At 40.2% G+C, this 18,240-nt stretch overlaps 1 protein-coding gene across 2 annotated transcripts in view; it reads right to left on the bottom strand.

Moving 5' to 3' along the window:
* The window catches only part of fat1a (FAT atypical cadherin 1a), a 98,731-nt gene that overhangs the window by 77,619 nt on the left and 2,872 nt on the right, over window positions 1-18,240 (bottom strand). For both annotated transcript variants that reach the window (XM_056256794.1, XM_056256795.1), the window contains exon 2: window positions 14,420-17,703. In XM_056256794.1, coding sequence (XP_056112769.1) covers window positions 14,420-17,678 — 3,259 coding nt within the window. In that variant the 5' untranslated portion in view covers window positions 17,679-17,703. The remainder of the gene's footprint in view (window positions 1-14,419; window positions 17,704-18,240) is intronic.

The raw sequence follows: 18,240 nt of genomic DNA, 5'->3' as shown, positions 1-18,240 counted from the left end.
AAGCTGCGCAACTGACATTCCAAAACAAACACAGACACTGTAATATCGGTTTGCATGCATAAGAGTGTTCAAATCAAATGAACCAGTCTAAATGAAGATTCCTACTTAGTGTTTCGCAGTGAGTTTACAAGGCCAGTATTATGACTACAAATCTAAAAATGTGCAAAGTCGACACGAAAAAAGACCATGTACATCACCATTACTGCTGTTTTAAAGTTTAACACCACAAGTAGGGTTGCATGATTACCGTAATCGATATAAAATCGCAACAGTGATATGGCTTACTGCGATTATCATATTGCAAAGACTGCGATTTAATTAAAAAAATATATGAGCACCGTGTTTCAGAGCGAAGCATGGCACTGTGTACTTTTACATACAAACAGCTTATGCTCTGGTGTTTCAGAGCGATTCGGTTCTCAGTAAATGCTGCTGCCCACAAACTCATTTCTAGCTTAAAGTCTGTCTGTGGTTTCTGCCAAACCAAAAGCTTGATTGTTTAACGTTTAAAAAAATAATTGTACTGTAAAATAAATTATTATTATTATTATACTTATATTTGCCTTAAATATCAAGCACATGAATTCCATCAAGCCAGAGTAACGCTTTATACATAATTGGACATTGCAATGATTTATTATCCATTTGTTCAAAATGCATACAAAACACAATACATTTATCTAAATGGAGGTAGCGGTTTTCAAAAAACAGGTTTTGAGCAAAAACACTGTAGTGTCGCTAAACGCTCCATGATGCAATGATTTGTTGAGCTTTTGTAGCAAGCTGTTATGATTATCTGTCGAGCGCAGAAGCCCAACAGTGAAATAAAAAGCATTCATCTTCATTTCTCATCTCTGACCTCTGAGTGGAAAAGCCGTGGGTGTGACATTCATAGTCCCAGGATGTGCAATTCTAAAATGCCAGTTAACTTTGACGCACAGTCAGATACAGTTTGGGAGCAGATGCATCACACAGTTTGTCTAGCGTCGGTGGTTAGCGTCTCTGGTTTCACACTCTGCATCCACCAGCGCCGTGTTTACATCTGCTGTCACTCGCCTTCGATTCTCATTATAAAAATCTGTGACATCACAGGGAAACAGTAAGTGCAACAACATCACCCACCGTATTGGGAATTGGTATAGCTGAGAGCTGGACCGTGGCATATGGAATTTGAGTATGAAATATTGGGCTTAACGTCAAACCATCAATCCTGTAGCACACAAGTCTAAAACCATTCCATTGCTGGTTTGTTCTTGGCATAGGCGATCTTCTTTCGCTCAACTGACTTTTATTTAGGGAACATTGAAATAACAAGAGTTAACATCAGCACGTGTTCCCAAAAATGGGACCTGATAGTTGGAGACGGCAGTCGACTTTAACAAGGGAAAGTGTGCTTTTCATTTAGCACCCTACAATCAACTCCTGATCCTGCATTCCAGAAACTGGTTGCCCCAGCAACACGGCTCAAGCAGAGACTACACGGAGTCAGTCAGTCAGTCATATACCCTCCGAAAAAAAGTGGAAAAGTAGTAGTCACACTCCTGAGAGATGAGAAAAGACGATGATATGGCAAGATCCACATAGAAAAACTCAATATTTTGACACTTAGTGGTAAATGTACAAGAGCGAAAGAGAAAGCCAGAGTAAAATGTGCCAGGTATGCAAAGAGAATCATGATAGGAGAGAAATCTTACTCATGACCCCTTTCTTTTAGATGACCCCCTTCCCCTTCTCCCTGCCCGGGCCAACTGATAGGTAGCCAAACATGAGAAGACAAAGCCACCAGCACATTCCTCTGTTATCTGGCATCAGAAAGAATCAGCCAACCTTTCTCCCCACAGGAAGGGCATATAGGGGATACGACACAAAGAGTAGCACATGGACATTCTCATACTAGTGCTTTGTACATCAAACTAATTCACAAGTGCCATTTCACTAGTCGGAGGAACAACAGCTAATACCTGCCGCAAAGCAAGCGGGAAGACCTTTTAATAGAGGTTGGGAACCAAGAACTATTTTGAAAAAACTAGAACCAAACTATACTGATAGTCTTTTATGTAGCCTACTACTTTTCAGTAGCACCACGAAACCGCTACTAAATCTTTATACGTGACCGGTAAGGTAAAAGTCACATAACAATGAATTATGATCCAGTTCTTTTGAAATAATCAAAAACAGACAGCATGACCGGTGTAGTCTGATTAAGAATCAATGAATGTTACCAGTTCTTTTTTAGCTAAATCAAGAACATAGGCCTATGGCTTAGCCACTGCAGTACGATTCCCGACCAATGATGACACTTAACACTTATGAGCTGGTACTTAGAAGTGCATTTCTTTTCTCCAAATATTTCTTTTTCAAAAGTGCTAAAATAATCATTAATTGAACAGGGAATAGGGAGTCTTTTTTTTGTGTCGGCCAGTATCAAGTTATAATTTTAAAAATTCTGCAATGGCTACTTCAAAAATTAATTTTGAAGCAAACTAAAAGGATAGCAGGGTTGTAAGTCTTCAAATAGAATTCTTGCCAGAGCACTAAAATAAGTGAAAGATGTTAACAGATATGTTAATAAAATCAAGGACCAAGTACATCAATTAAAACACATTTAGAGCCAGAGTTTGAAGCTTTTGGCCTTGCCTAGTGAGTAATCAATCTCTGAAATATATTAACCAGAAGTTGTAAATGTTGTTTCTTACAAAAGTATTGTTATATCATAAGTCAGTCTACATTTTCTGATCATCAATCACATGAGCAACAGAAATGGGGGAAAAGCCACTGGCTTTCTGCTGCTTCATGCAAAAACCGATATTTTTGAGCAGCGAGTCAGGGGGATTAGACATGGATGCATGCTCAGCATTATGGGCCACTCTCTGACCTAATGGTGTCTGGCTCAAGCAGGTATGTCTGTATCCCGATGACTGAGTAGCTGCATCCCAATTCACAAACTTATGCACCATTCTATGCCATTTTATAGTATAAACAGTATGAGTAGTCTGTTCACAGTGAAAATTCCAACAAGAAGTTCACTTCAAATACCCGAATTATGCACTTATTTAACCCAAACAAACAAACGTGTACAGTATGTAATTTAGAACACAACTAGTTAGTGACCATGGCATCAGTGTACTAGTGAGCTTTTCATCAAACATACAACTTTTTTCCACATAGTTGACCAATTGTGATCTTTGTTGGCTTTAACAAAAAGTATATCAAATTGTTTTAATGGTTAAAAGTACATCATTCGGGTACTTCTGAAAATGTAAATGTATAACACTGAAACAAATTACATGTACTTAGAGGGAGGTATTGGTATCAAGATAAGTACAGAGTCATTTCATTTTTCTTAAATTTAATGATCTGAAATGTGCGACTACTACTCAGTGGGCCCTATCTTGCACTCAGCGCAATTGACTTTGTACACCGGCGCATGTATCATTCGTATTTTGCACCCGCGCAAAGCGGACTTTTCCCTCCACAGACGCACGTCAGTAAACTAGGAAATGAACTTGCGCTCCCTGGGCGGTTCAGCGCAAAAAAGGAGGCGTGTTTCGGAGCAAACATTCCCTAGTGCTATTTTGCAGTTCCAGAAAACAATTCCGCCACTGACCAGAAAAAACCTAGTCTAAAGTCAGTGGCGCGTTGCGCGTTGTTCATAATGCTATTTTTAGGGATGCACGATGATATCGGCACGACATCGGTATCGGCCGATAAAAGCTTAAAATGATCATCATCGGCATCGGCCGATATTAATATTTCTGCCGATGAGCCTTGCCGATAAGGTGGCGGGTTTACTTTGCGCACGTGACGACCGTGAACGTAGAGCGCCAGCAACATGTCAGCTGTGTGGAGATATTTCGAGATCTGTGAAACAGATAACAAACTTGCTATTTGCAGTACTTGTAAAGCACAAGTAATGCGAGGAGGCGCAGAACAACACTCGTTCAACACTACAAACATGATTACGCATCTTAAGAGCCGTCATCCTGAGCAGCACCAAGACTTTTTGAAAAGTAAGGAGGGAAAAACGCCGGCAAAACCAACCCATCAGCAGCCTCTACTTCAGTCCTTTGACAAAGCTAGAAAATACAGCAGCGACCATCCAAAGGTAAAAGAACTTAACAAAAAAATCATTGAATTTATTGCTCTTGATAACCAGCCGTTCAGCGTGGTGGAAGACATTGGCTTCAGCAGGCTAATGATGCATCTAGAGCCGCGATATGTTATGCCTAGCCGGCGCTACTCAGAAAAGTTTCGGCCTTACCTGAATTACAGAGTGTGGTTGCCAGTCACATTGAAAAGCTTCTTGTCTGCGCTAGTCACATTAGCTTTACCACGGACATTTGGTCATCAAGCGTGAGTCCTATTAGCATGTTGAGCCTCACTGCCCAGTGGATAGACGAAGACTTCACCATTAAAAAAGCTGTCCTACACTCGCAGGAATTCTCCGGTTCTCACACAGCAGCTGCAATTGCATCCACGTTTGATAATATGTTAGGGAAATGGAAAATAGAAAGAGAACGAGTGCATGTCGTGCTACGTGACAATGCCCGTAACATGGCTAAAGCTATGGTGGAGTTTGGTGTGGCAAGTCTACCGTGCATGGCACACACGCTGCAACTGGCAGTGCATGAAGGTGTCCTGTCTCAGCGCAGCGTGGCGGATGTTGTGGCGGTGGGGAGCAGAATAGTTGGACATTTCAAGCACTCCCAGCTGGCATACAGTCGGCTGGGGGATGTACAGAAAGAGCTCGGAATGTCGGCAAAACGACTTCAACAAGACGTCGCTACCAGATGGAATTCGACATTTTATATGATGCGAAGCTTGGTCGAGCAGAAGAGGGCACTAGGTGCTTACGCCGCTGATTTCGAGCTTCCTGCAACTTTGACGGCAAATCAGTGGGGGATTCTAGAAAATATGATAACGCTTCTCGCCCCCTTTGAGCAGCTGACCAGAGATATAAGTTCAGCAGAGGCCTCTGCTGCTGATGTGATCCCCGCGGTTGTGGCATTGACACGACTGCTTGGCCGGCCGAGTGACACGGACAGAGGCGTGCAGACCACAAAAACTACCCTGCTGGAAGCCGTCAATCATCGCTTCAACAGTGTGCAGTGTGAGGCACTTTATTCGGTTGCAACCATGCTTGATGCCCGCTACAAAGACAGGTATTTTGACGTGGAAAAAAAGAGGAGTGCTCGCGACCTGTTGCTCAAAGTTTTGGATGACATGAACGGCAGTGCAGATGTCAGCACAGAGGATCCCCCAGAAAAGAGGACCCGAACAGGATCACTGCTGGATATGTATGAAGAAATTCTGGAGGAAAATGTCATTTTTGAGGAGCAAGACAAGACCGAGGCCGCATCACAGGTAAGCATCAAACATGCACAAATGTAGTTTTTATTTTTTTATATATATTTTTGGAATATTTCACTTTAGGACCGAAAGCATCCTAATTAATAATGTAACTTTCTCGATTATTATTCTGCAATGTCATAACACACATAATAGCCTATTTATCATAATGCGGCCTGTGTATTAATAATAAACTTGCAACTAATAAATCATTTGATTTCTGAAATAAAAATAAAATAAAAATAAATAGGGCCCCTAAGTGCTCTGTTAATGCCTAAAAAGCATAAAGTAAAAAAATCAGTAAGTGATTTAGTAATTATTCTGTTACTTCATAGGTCGCCTCATACCTGGCCGAACCCACAATTCCCAGGAACGACAGTCCATTGGAGTACTGGAAACGCAACCAGGCCCGTTTCCCTGCCCTCGCTTCTGCTGCACGCAAGTACCTGTGTGCGCCCTCCACAAGTGTTGACAGTGAACGGCTGTTTAGCGTTGCCTCTGATGTGATAGACGAAAAGAGTAATCGAATGGACGGTGAAAAAGCAGAGGTGCTCATTTTTGTGAAGAAAAATCTACCTCTGGTATTAAAAAAATAGCTGAACAGAAGCCTACTGGTCAGCTGAAGTTGTCAACCTAGTTAGTTGGACTGAAAAGGTTTGTACGACTCAAGTTCAAGTGAAGGATAAAATGTCCTTGTAGTTTTTTTTGCAATACAGAGCACACTGTTTGTCACTGAGTTGTTACAGGACTGTCTGTGGTTTACACGATAATATATGTAGCTTGGTTTTAAGTTTGATTATATTTTAAAGTGGGTCTGAAGAGTAGGCAGACAGCTGCTTTTTTGTGCACTTGACCACTGTATGGGAAGCATTTGGCAGACCTGTTCAAGTAGGAGATGATGGCTAAATTTTTTTTATTTAAAAATGTATTTTTATTTATTTTACTCCTAAGGACTGAAGTTTGAGGTCTGAACTTAAAAATAAAATGTGGCACAGGCATATCATTTATTCTCCTCATTTATTCTAAGTGAAATAATTTATCTATTTTTTAGGGGTGAATGTCTCTCTACATTTGTAAAATGATATATTTAAGGTAGAATCAAATGTTGTTTGTCTTGTGTGTTGCCTTATCTACAACACATGAGTGTAATAAGGTAAAGGTAGTACTTTGAGACTTTGATTTGATTTCTCTTCAGTAAAATCAAAATGTATATCAGGGGAAAAATGTGTATATATATATATCTATATATCGGTATCGGCCAAAATGAGTTTGAAAATATCGGCATATCGAATATCGGCCAAAATCCAATATCGTGCATCCCTAGCTATTTTAAGCGCGCATGTTTGGCCATAATGTAGCGGGTGCACAACGCGCATACACTTTGATTCTCTCATCAACACAGATGCAGCAGTTTTTATTTTTGCAAATCATACATTATAACAAGGAAAAATATTTACAAGGAAAACAAGGAAATTAACAAGGAAAATTAACAAGGAAATCCTTGTGGTGTCCATGAAGATGTAACATTTTTTTGTTTTTTTTCCTCCCACGCCTGTTTAAGCGACGCTGATTTGGGTGGGTTTCTCCCATCCCCATACAACGTCACTTCTCTGTCTTTCACGGTCCTGACAAGAACGTCGGTCTCCTCGGCTGTGAACCGCTCCTGGCGCACGCTTGGTAAATCCGCCGTTATAATAGCAATCCGCCATGCAACATGCGTACCTGCTTTTAAAGGGAATGTTGGACGACGCTCTGATTGGTTTATTTCACGTTATGCCCAAACCACACCTATGAATAATGAAGCTACTTCAGACCAACCCCTTTTAGATTTGCGCCAGGCGCAAGAGGCATTTATCCCGCCGGGAAAATAGCAACAGTGCCGGGATCCGCCCACAAAGTTACTTGCGCTTTGACACTTGCGTTTCAGATCGTTAAAATAGGGCCCTATGTCTCAGAATGTTGCCGACCCCCTACATTTCACAAGAGGTGTAAACTGCTTTATCACATCATCAGAGCTGAATCAGAGCTGAAAATAAAGCAGACATGTACTATTCGCAGGACACAAGTGAGAAAACTGCCTGGTATGCATGGTTCCAAATGATATCTAGGGGACTAAAATGTAAAGTTAAACCTAACTGAGCATACAATGTCATTGGCCTCAGAATTAGGGTTACAGCTCCTTAAGATCCAAGCTCCTTTGCACCAGCTTTGAGTTGCTTCTTAAAAGATTTTTTTCAACTGATCCCATTAAAGATAGCAACGCAAGACTTCTCACTTCAAGATAAAACCTATTTTTAAACTAGATTTTTATGATGTTCTGAGAGGTTGCTAGGATGTTTTGATAGGTAGCCTACTGGCCAGGTCCCGATGATATTATTCTCACCCCCTTCAATGCAAATCTATTAGAGGTTGTTTTTACCAGTACATTTTTTTTTTATCCTAATTTTAATGCATTTTTTAAAACAATTTTTATTGGATAATCAAGTGTTTACACTAAAGTGAAAGGATGCCAATACAACTGCAAGTATATCTCCATATATACAACACATTGATAAGTTCATTAATCATTAAATAAATTAAAAAATATATATCTATATATATATATATATATATATATATATATATATACATCTGACAAATGATATAAAAATATGGACACACTGCTTATCCAACCATTATTGACAGTTGACTACATGCTGTCTATTAAGGACAAGGACACTAGACCCCCTTTCACACAGAGATTCCGGAAAATACATGGATAAAGTGACCTGAGATTTGACCCGGGTTCGTTTGATTTTGGTTCATTCACACTGCCAGTGATTTTCGGGAATCAGAGAGTGTGTTCACACACAACCCGTAAAAATACTGTAAAGACACGTGACATCGATGTGACGTAAAATCTCAGCAGCGTCTTAAGTTTGCTTATGAGCTGCGATTTCTCCACGCTTGTGCATTTTTTTCTCTGATTCGATTATAAACTAGCGCATTACGTTCCGTTTGACTAGCTGGCGAACGATCCCGGCTTCAGCGTCATCATTGCGACACGGCATTGATTTCGGCTTTTGTTCACACAGCGCGCATTTCGGGACTGAACACGGCAATGTTACTAGGTCCTCAACCCGGCATCGATCTAGGGATGCAACGATTACAGATTTTCCAAGTACGATTATTGTCTGAGAAATAATCACGGTTTAACGATTATCACGATTATTATGCATCAATTAATTTCACAACACTACTAATGTATAATATCACATGAACACTCAGCACTAGATTTTAATGTGTTATTTATTGCTGCCACAACACAGTACAAAATTATAAAATGGCAAACAATAATCAATCTCTTCCTTTGGAATTAAAAAGAAGTGCTTTGTAAACATCCAGCATTTTTCTTTTAAAAATAACAAATTAAGTCAAAGGCTGCAGGACTCTTTGATTGAAATAGATCACAAAATTATTAAGTTTTTAGTTTGTTCTAAATTTATTTTCAACCTGAGGTAGAAAACTTGATAACATGAAAACAATATCTTGTTGGTATTTGACTTAAAAACATAAATAAAGGGATAATAAATCCCAATGAAAATAAGAACAAAACAAAGTATATGGCTGGCTCTATTGAATTAAATGCAAGCTAAATATTAGGCCTATGTATTTCTTTTAAAAGAAAACAAATATAGTCCAAATGTTATCCACCAATATTATTGTACTTATTTTAATACTCTTTTTTATGCCTTTAGAAAATCATCTATTATAATCTCATTATTTTGGTTTGTTTGTTTGAAGTTTAAGTAAAAATTATAGAAAGAAACTGAGAACATCTCTCATGCAGTGTTATTAATAACTGAAATGCAGTTAATTGGTAGTCCTAGAAGTCTACATGATCTTATGTTAGTGTTTTACACCGGGCATATTAAAACTACAAAGCCTAACATTTACTCAACACAGACAGGAGAAAGCAATAGGATATTAAGTTAAATGTTCACTGAAACTCTAGAGAGCACGTCACATTCGGTTTTCCACAGACTTGCGTAACCAAAATATTCCGCTGTTTTTTTGTTGTTGTTTTTTTTTTACGTTGCACTGAAAGCTGAAAGTTGCACGCTGCGTTTTCCAAAGCGCTAGGGCGGTTGCGCTCCGGATGCGTCTGTCGTTGCTCTGTTAGTTCTTGTCACTTGACCTACGGTGCGCTTGCGACATTCTGAAAAGTAGAGATGTTTTTATCTAGATGCGGCGCGGACGTGCTTGGAAAAAACGAGCGCGTCGCTTCCATTATGAGCGCGCATACCGCTTTACATTTGAAATAACGAACTTGAGCGCGCAAAAGACGCGATATGTGAACACGCACCATTTAAGTGTCACCCCCCTTTTTTTGAATATACATGAAAATGCACATTTCGAATTTAAATGGTTGTAATTCAAGAATCCTTTGGAATATAGACGTAAGATTGGTCTTGTTTTAAAGAAGACATTTGGCAGATTTTTGTAGAAGTGAAATAAATTAAGAAAGTGAAACAGAAAAAAAGTTATAGAAGTTTGAGTTTATGAAAATGTACAATGTAAAAAAATTAATTATTCATATTTTATATAAAATATAAAAATACATATTTTCAAAACCTGGGCGACTCTAAAACTGCAAAAAAATCAAAGCCAAAAATCTGAACAAGTTGTGTTTCAAATTTTAGGTTGATATCTCAAAAAATGAGCTTTCAGTAAGATTTTGTTTGGGCGCAGTACCAAACTTTTTCACTAGATGACAACCAGACTCCATTACTGCCCATATAAGGGCGCCTCCATTTCCATATGTGTTTTGAGTGATATGAACCATTATTTCCACAATTTTCATACAATTTATGAAGTAGACATCCTATTCAGAAGTAATATGAGAAGTTTGGCAGATTTTGATATGATTTCAACCTCTAAGAAACATAAAAAGAACACGCATGTGCATTTTAGCTTCCTGCCACATCATATAATTTTTTTCTTTATATAAAAAAAAAAATTCAGACCTTTTTTTAAAAAAAATAATTGAATGGATGCTATCTTTTGAACTCTTGGCATGAAAACAAACTGAGGTTTCTACCCTTCTTTCATGATTTTTCATGTTCATCACTATTTCAAAATAAAGGTCTAAGAGTATGAAAATATTATTGTTGCAAATTGATAAATTACGGCTCCTCTGTAATTTATTTTGAAAATCAATCACCAAATATGGAAACTAGAGATTGTAAGCTTTCAAATGATATATAGTTTGTCAAGATTAGTTTAGGTTTCGTATAGGATATTACTGTTTTAAAAATGTAAAGGATTTGGGCCCACCGGTGGGCCCGTGACACTTAAGGGGTTAAGGTGTTTTTTCGGTGGAAATAGAGCGTCGCTGCTTAGTCCCTCTGCCATAGTGGTTGACGAGCACGGCACTTTAAGCTGGTGCACCGCTGGTGTAACTTTGTTTTCGTTTTGTGTTAGGTGCAAAAGTTCCGTACTTTGCAGAACACTCGGTGTAGCATAGTCTTTACGATTAATTAACCGTGACGTTTTAAAGCGCGGTTAATTGTGAAATCCGGTAATCGCTGCATCCCTACATCGATCCCGGCATCAATCCCGGGTTGTGTTTCCGTTCACACAGAAGGCGTTCTGGCAATTTCCCGGGATTTTGGGAAAGGGGTGTAAAAGGGGCTTAGGTGTGTCCCTAGAGAAAGCTCTGCATCAACAACCTTCTATTTCTAAGACTTTGTTCTTAGCATTTCATTTTATATCAAAGTCAAATATCCTTGCTCTCCAATTTTATTCATTCCCATTTACCACGGGAGGTTTATTAAATAAAGGCACTGGATTCTTTGCAAAGCTCTGGTGACTTCAATCAATTTAGCAGCATACCTCAATGACTCGTGCATCAGTGCTTGTGTGTGTGTCATCTTGGCGGCAGAAATAGCCTGGTTAGAACACTGAGGTCTCACCAGGGCCCAATGTAGCCCTCTGCTCTTGACATGTTTGTGAGAATCACATATGTAAACACTGCAGGAGGTTCTACAGACAGTAGAACCCCCTGCAGCTACAGATCTAGCTTTGTTATTGGTTAAAAAAACAAAAAAACATAAAAGATAGACAATCTCTAGTAACCATTCTGTTTTAAAGCAAACTAATCGGGTTGTAAATCAGTTTCATTGTGACAGTAATATTTTAATTCGTACTATGTTTCTCAGAACTGAGTTTCTTTAAGAGGAGCTTTCGCTCCACTCAGACAAAACAAAAATACATTTATGGGAAAACAGGATATAAATGATGGAAGCCTCAAATTCCTACGAGGCGAAACTACTGGAGTCAAACATACAGGGCTGAGGCGAACAAAATTGAGGGTAGAAATGAACGACAACACATTTCATTTGCACATTCCACATCTACAGAAGTAGAGATTAAATGGGTAAACAACACAACACATGGAAAATATAGTCCAGAGCACCAAATCGGGTCCAGATGTGACTCAGTGTACCCTCCAGCGACCCCATGTTCTCAAAATATCCATTTAGGGCAACACAACAAATGACTCTTTATTACTATACTCTCCAGCCTCAGTTTAAAGATTGATTCCTTGCTTGAAACATGATATTCATCCCACATGTAGTGACCTCAAATCTGAACACCTCCTACCCATCCCTCTTCTAATCTTTCCATTCCCATGAGAGCTGCTATTACCTCAGGCATATTTGCTTTGCTACCAGTCCTGGCTATGATCCTTAACAATGGTACTCTGAAAAACACAATGGCATGGCTGCCATAGAATCAATTTGAGGGTCAGAGAGAGGGGGAGAAGGTCAGAGACTCCTGCTGACCCGCATCTCTAGTTAGGGGTGGTGCTAAGTAGACTCTCAATTGACAATACTCACTAGCACGAAACATTATGGTAATTATTAGATTAGAACTTTGATATGGAGATTATTCTGCACCCAAGAAACTCAACAAGAATGTTTTTTTTTTCTGCTAGAAAGGGAAGAGGCCTACAAGATCAGTGAATGTCAAATTTGTAAAATGTAAAAGCGACAGTTCTGTTAATTGGCACAAAACTCTCTCACACTGGCCCCGGATCAGCGAGCCATCCTTATCGCTGAGCCCTGCAAAGTATTTTTAAGTTCAGAAGAGTTGACTGTGGTGGTGGCAAACTCATTACAGGTTTTTCCTAGGCTTTTTTTTTCTGATTCACCCCTCAAGACACCATTTATGTCCTCTACCCAAATCAATTTGGAAAAACCTTCAAATAAGCTTCCATCCATTGGAACTGCAGCAAACCCCAATCTCCATAAGACTGGGCAGGCACAATGGGCAACAGATGGTCTTGTTGTGGGGGGGAGGGGGGAACCTATGCCAGCATATCCTGTCATGCTAAATTTACCACCCAAGAAAGCAAGATTTCTCAAAAGGCATTTAAAAGAGATACTGGTAAGTTACTTTCTTAAGGCCCTTTCACACAGAGCACAACGCGTTAAAGCGAAGCGCCAACGAACGATGCTTTCACAACAAATGCAAAACGATTGATTGGCTTCTGCTAATTCACACCTGCACAATAGGTGGTGCTGACCAATAATGCTAATAAAAACACACTAATAAAAACAAGAAATCAACATCCATTCTCTTCTCTCTTCCGGAATACTTTTCTTCTGTGTTTACACTGGTTTTGAAAACCACGCCACCAATCTCACCCTTTTGTTCAAGAGCAGTGGCTCCGGGTACATGATCTGAAGCTCAAATCTACTTGGAAGGCCGTTTTAATGCAGGACGATGAAGAAAAAAAAAAAGACACACTAGAAGAAAGTTTTTTTCGCTTTGTCGCGCCGCGATTGATCGCGCCTAGTGTGAATAGCTCCAAAGGTATCTATTGTTTCCATTCAAGAGCGTCATCGCATAATACATTTGTGTCGCTTATTCGCGGTCCGCGTGAAAGACCCTTTAGGCAGATATGCTTGATAGAAATACCTTAGAAATTACAACTATTAATGTTTTCATTAATATGTTTGCGCAGAGATAACAGATAATCGTTTGCGCCTCATGGTAATTTCTATTATAACTGTAAAGCTGCTTTGAAACAATCCATACTGTTAACAGCATTTTATAAATGAAGGTGACTTGACTTCACCTTGACTAAATACATTTATTTCTAATTCCAGATTTCGATTGGATGCATACACAGAACATCATGATGTTTCACTGGTCTATTTGTACATTAATCATTTAGCTCAGCATACAAATCCATTAATCAAAGAAAAAAAACACTTGTCTTGAGTCTTGTAAGTTTTGTGTATTTTAGGCCTTCATTTTTACTGGGTGGCCAAGTTGCTCAGTGTCAAAGACCGTTGGAATTCCAGACTGCTTATTTTAAGCTTTTGGCACAGGTGCTTTGAGTGGTCAGGGCAGCTGAGAGAGGTATTAATACATTCTTTGTATAAAGATAATGAGGCCAGATGTTGACTTTTGCCCACGGAAATGTGTTTGCTTCAAAAAGCACCATTCTCTAACACTCATCGGCTCACATTAATACACGTTAAGTACCCTATGGCCTACATAACAAAATAATCTATAAATGAGAAATAGCCGGTGCTTGATTTGCTTATTTAAAAAAAGAAAAATAGACAGAGAGAAAGAATCAAGTAAAAAAAAAAATGTGTGCATGGAAGTAGGGGGCGGGGAGGGAGAGCAATCCTCTTAATACCACGGCAACTAGTGTGGAATGTCTACAGCAGGTCCAAGAGACAGCTGCTCCATCTGTTCCTGCCATCAATTCTCTCTCCTCCGGTGGAAAAATTAAAAGAATCAGGATGCTCTTCATCAGCTCTATCCAACTGCTACCACCAACCTGCGCAAGTATCCAACTGATTCCACTCAAAATAATATGATTCCCTCCTTCTGTACACCCTAAAAAAACCTTTAATACAGCAAGTCCTTTCACATTTGCACCGTTCATATCACCGGCTACTTTAATGCATAGGAGATTTGTTTCTTGAATAATTCAAGACCTGATAAAACATCCCCCGCTACCCCACCCCAGTCATGAATAGATAAAAGGGAAAGGAATATAACTTACCAGTTTCTTCATCAATTGTAAAGATCCCCAGACCCGACCCATCCCGAATGGAGTAACGGATTTCTCCGTCTCTTTCTTTATCCTCATCCTGAGCTGTGATTTTCATCACCGATGTTCCAATGGGCACATCCTCTTTGATAAATCCCTTATCCACAAATGATTGGAACAATGGCCTGTACAGATTCTCGTTCACATCCACAACCTCCACCTCAATGTGACAACTCGAGGACAAAGATATCGGCTTGCCTTTGTCCTTCGCCCTTGCTATGAGACTGTACACTTGCTTTTTCTCGTAATCCAGATTCTGTACGATTCGTACGGCACCACTCAATTTGTCTACTTCAAACTTTCCGTCACCATTGTCAATGAGGCTGTATCGAACCTGGCTTGACGGCCCAACATCAGGGTCGTGAGCCTCCAGCCACATTATAACAGTACCGATGGGTAGATCCTCACGTACTCTCACCTGATAGTTTGGGGGAATAAATTTTGGAGGATTGTCATTTACATCCTCCAGTGTGATTTTAAGCAATACAGTTGAGACAAGTTGAGGTTCATCAGCGGCCTGGTCACGAGCTGCTATCTTGAGTAAAAAACTGGGTTGCACCTCACGGTCTAGAGGCTTTTTCACCGTAATGATCCCGGTTTCAGTATCAATAGCAAATTGATCTGTGTCTGCCAATATAGAGTATCTGACCACGCCATTATCCCCAAGATCTTTATCTTTTGCTTCAACTTGAATGATCTCTGTGCCGACTGCAGTGCTCTCGCTGATATCCACGGAGTAGGCATCCTGTAAAAACTGTGGGCTGTTGTCATTAGCATCCAGGATCTTTACATCCAGCAGACGTGAAGATGACTTCTGGGGAATCCCAAGGTCATACACGGTAATGTTCAACGTATAGTGATCAGTTGTTTCTCTATCAAGAGAAGTATATACGTTGAGCCATCCACTGTCCATATCAATGACGAAACGACTCTCAGCGTCACCCCCAGAGATAACGTAAACCAGCTTCCCATTGAAACCGCTGTCAGAATCCGAGGCACTAAGATGGACAATCCTGGCCCCAACAGGCAAGTCTTCTTTGACCTCAATCACACTGGGAAAAGTCTCAGCAAACTGGGGCACAAGGCGGTTCACAGAGTGAAAGTCCTGGAAGTGGTCTTCGGGTTCAAATTGGCTGTGGATCTTGCTTCCTTGCAGGAGCTTTTCTGCCAGCATGCTGGCAACTCCAGTATCAATACATTTCAATTGGACCGGTTTACGTGCCGTAACAACCGTAATGTTCAAAAACATGGGCTGAGTTTCATGTTCTCCATCACTGGCTATGATCTGCAAGCTGTGATAGGACACTTTTGCTGCCTCGCCCTCATTCAAAGGTTGCTTCAAAGACAGTACGCCAGAGTTTGGATTAATATCAAAATAATTAAAGTCATTCCCAGCTTTTATTCTGTACCTCACCAACTGCAACTCATCAGCATCAATAGCAGACACCGTTGTGATCTGCTCACCAATACCATGGTCTCTCGGCACAGTTATGTCACATTCCACACTCTCAAAAAGTGGCTTGTTGTCATTTAAGTTGTTAAGCGTGACTGTTACCTGGGTTTCTACCTCACGTCGAAAAGGGGAACCCCAGTCTGACGCCCGCACTTTCAAAGTATAAATCCTCGGCATCAGTTCATAATCCAAAATCTCTGAACTACTGATGAAACCAGAGAAGTAGTCAATAACAAATGGCTGGGGATTCACATTGGCAATGCTGTAAGTGACATATCCATTCTCCCCAGTGTCTAAATCAGTGGCTTTCACTGTAAGCACACTAGTACCTATGGGCATATTTTCATCAACACTTGCTTTGTAAGATGTCTGTTTGAATTCTGGGGCATTGTTGTTCACGTCGATCACATCAATAATGACTTTTGTGACTGCCTTTTTCTCACTGGTCACAACTTCTAATTCATACTTTTTCAAGGAGTCTGCATGAAGGGGCCCAGCTGTTGTGATCAAGCCTGAATCTGCATTAATGGCAAAATGATTTTTATCTAATTTGTGTCTAAATGCATACTTAAGTTGAGGATACTTTGGCACAGCTGTTACCATTACAACAGGTGTGTGCAGTGGTGCAAATTCACTCACATTGACTCTATAAATAGCTTGATTGAATTTAGGAGGCCCTACTTTAAAGTGGGGAGACATGACATGGATGACCTTTGCAGATGAAAACTGGGGTGGACTTCCTTTGTCTTTGGCTTGCAGTGTTAGGTTGTATCCAAAGGGCTGACTATCCCAGTCAACCTGCTTAACTGCTTTGATTTTATATTCCTTACTGCCTGGACTTGTCCGCATGGCTTTAAACTGCTGAAGAGGGTCGCCTGCAACCACACTGAGAGATGCAATCTCACCGTTAGCACCTTGGTCATTGTCTTCAACGGTCACAACAGCATAAGTAGGATCCTTGTCGGTGTCTGAGGGTGCTAGGGTTACAGCAGTGATGACCGGTGCATGCTCGTTGGCCTGCTCCACTTGTACCATTAACTTAGCCATGCTGCTAAATCCACTGCTACCATACAGTTTCATGCCTCTGTCCACTGCTAAAATCTCTAATTCATACTGCTTTGTCTCAGAGTAGTCCAGCTTTCCTGTTAGCGTAACTACGCCACTCGTGGGATGGACTGAAAACATGTCTGTCCATTCTCTGAAACTGTAGTAGTACTCTCCGTTTGTACCGATATCTGCATCCGTCGCCATCACCTTGGCTACGCTTGAGCGAACAGCTGTGTTTTCGGGTAAGGATATGCTATAAGCAGTCGGGGAGAACAGTGGCCGAAGGTCATTTGTGTCCAGTACCTGAATCCTGACTCGTGTTCGAGCCTCAGCATTTGAATTCTTTTCCATGGCTTTGACTATGAGAATATAGTGGTCTCTAACCTCCCGGTTAAGAATGGCACTGCTACCTCCTTTGGTCCTTATTCGCAAAAAACTAAAGTCTCCCAATTGATAGTCCTCAGCTTTGAACAGGTTCTCGTTGTCTCCTGACACGATTTTGTACCGTATTTCCCAGGTAGGGTCTGTTATGTAGATTCCCATTTTGACAGGATTTTCCACATAGGTCTTAGCAGCAGAGTTCTCATAAATGGTAGCATTGTAAACAGACTGGGTAAACAGAGGAACGGACGCAGTGTCGAGGCTTTGGTTCCCAGTGCAGCCGCACAGGAGCAGCAGAACCACCAGCAGTAAAGTCACGTGATTCTGCATGTTTGCAGAGCACTTCTCACTGAAACTGTGGAGAATAAAGAGAAAAAGTTAAGAGATAATACAGTTTCACTTTTAATCGATTTAGGACATCTCGGGCACATTCACATTGTTTGGTCTTTCATCTGAAGATTTCAAATCTAAAGACCTCTTAAATTATCATTAAGAAGTTATTCATTCATGGGTTGCAGCAGATATAGTTAACACACAGCACAAGAAACTGACAGACAACTTTTAAATAGCTGTTTATGGCACATCACTTAAAACAAATATGATTAGTGCATCAGCATCCTTAGAGACAGGCAATGACTATTTGTCTATATTTCTAACTTCACCATAGACACCATGACAGCAGATAGGCCAAATGATGAATTGTTGTGAGCATGGGAGTATCTTTTGTGTATATATAACGTCACATTCCACTATTTTCTGAATAAATTACACATTATTCTCACTGCCTCCTGTCATATATCTTCTTCAGCTAAGAACAACACAATGTGTTTAAAGAGAGATGCATTCAATGATATAATAGGAAGAAAAACAAACAATATAGATGAATGTGAAA

This window comes from Rhinichthys klamathensis, unplaced genomic scaffold, assembly GCF_029890125.1.
Source record: "Rhinichthys klamathensis goyatoka isolate OS25496 unplaced genomic scaffold, OSU_Roscu_1.1 h1tg000133l_1, whole genome shotgun sequence".
Lineage (NCBI taxonomy): Eukaryota > Metazoa > Chordata > Actinopteri > Cypriniformes > Leuciscidae > Rhinichthys > Rhinichthys klamathensis.
This window is presented reverse-complemented; position numbering and strand designations above follow the sequence as displayed.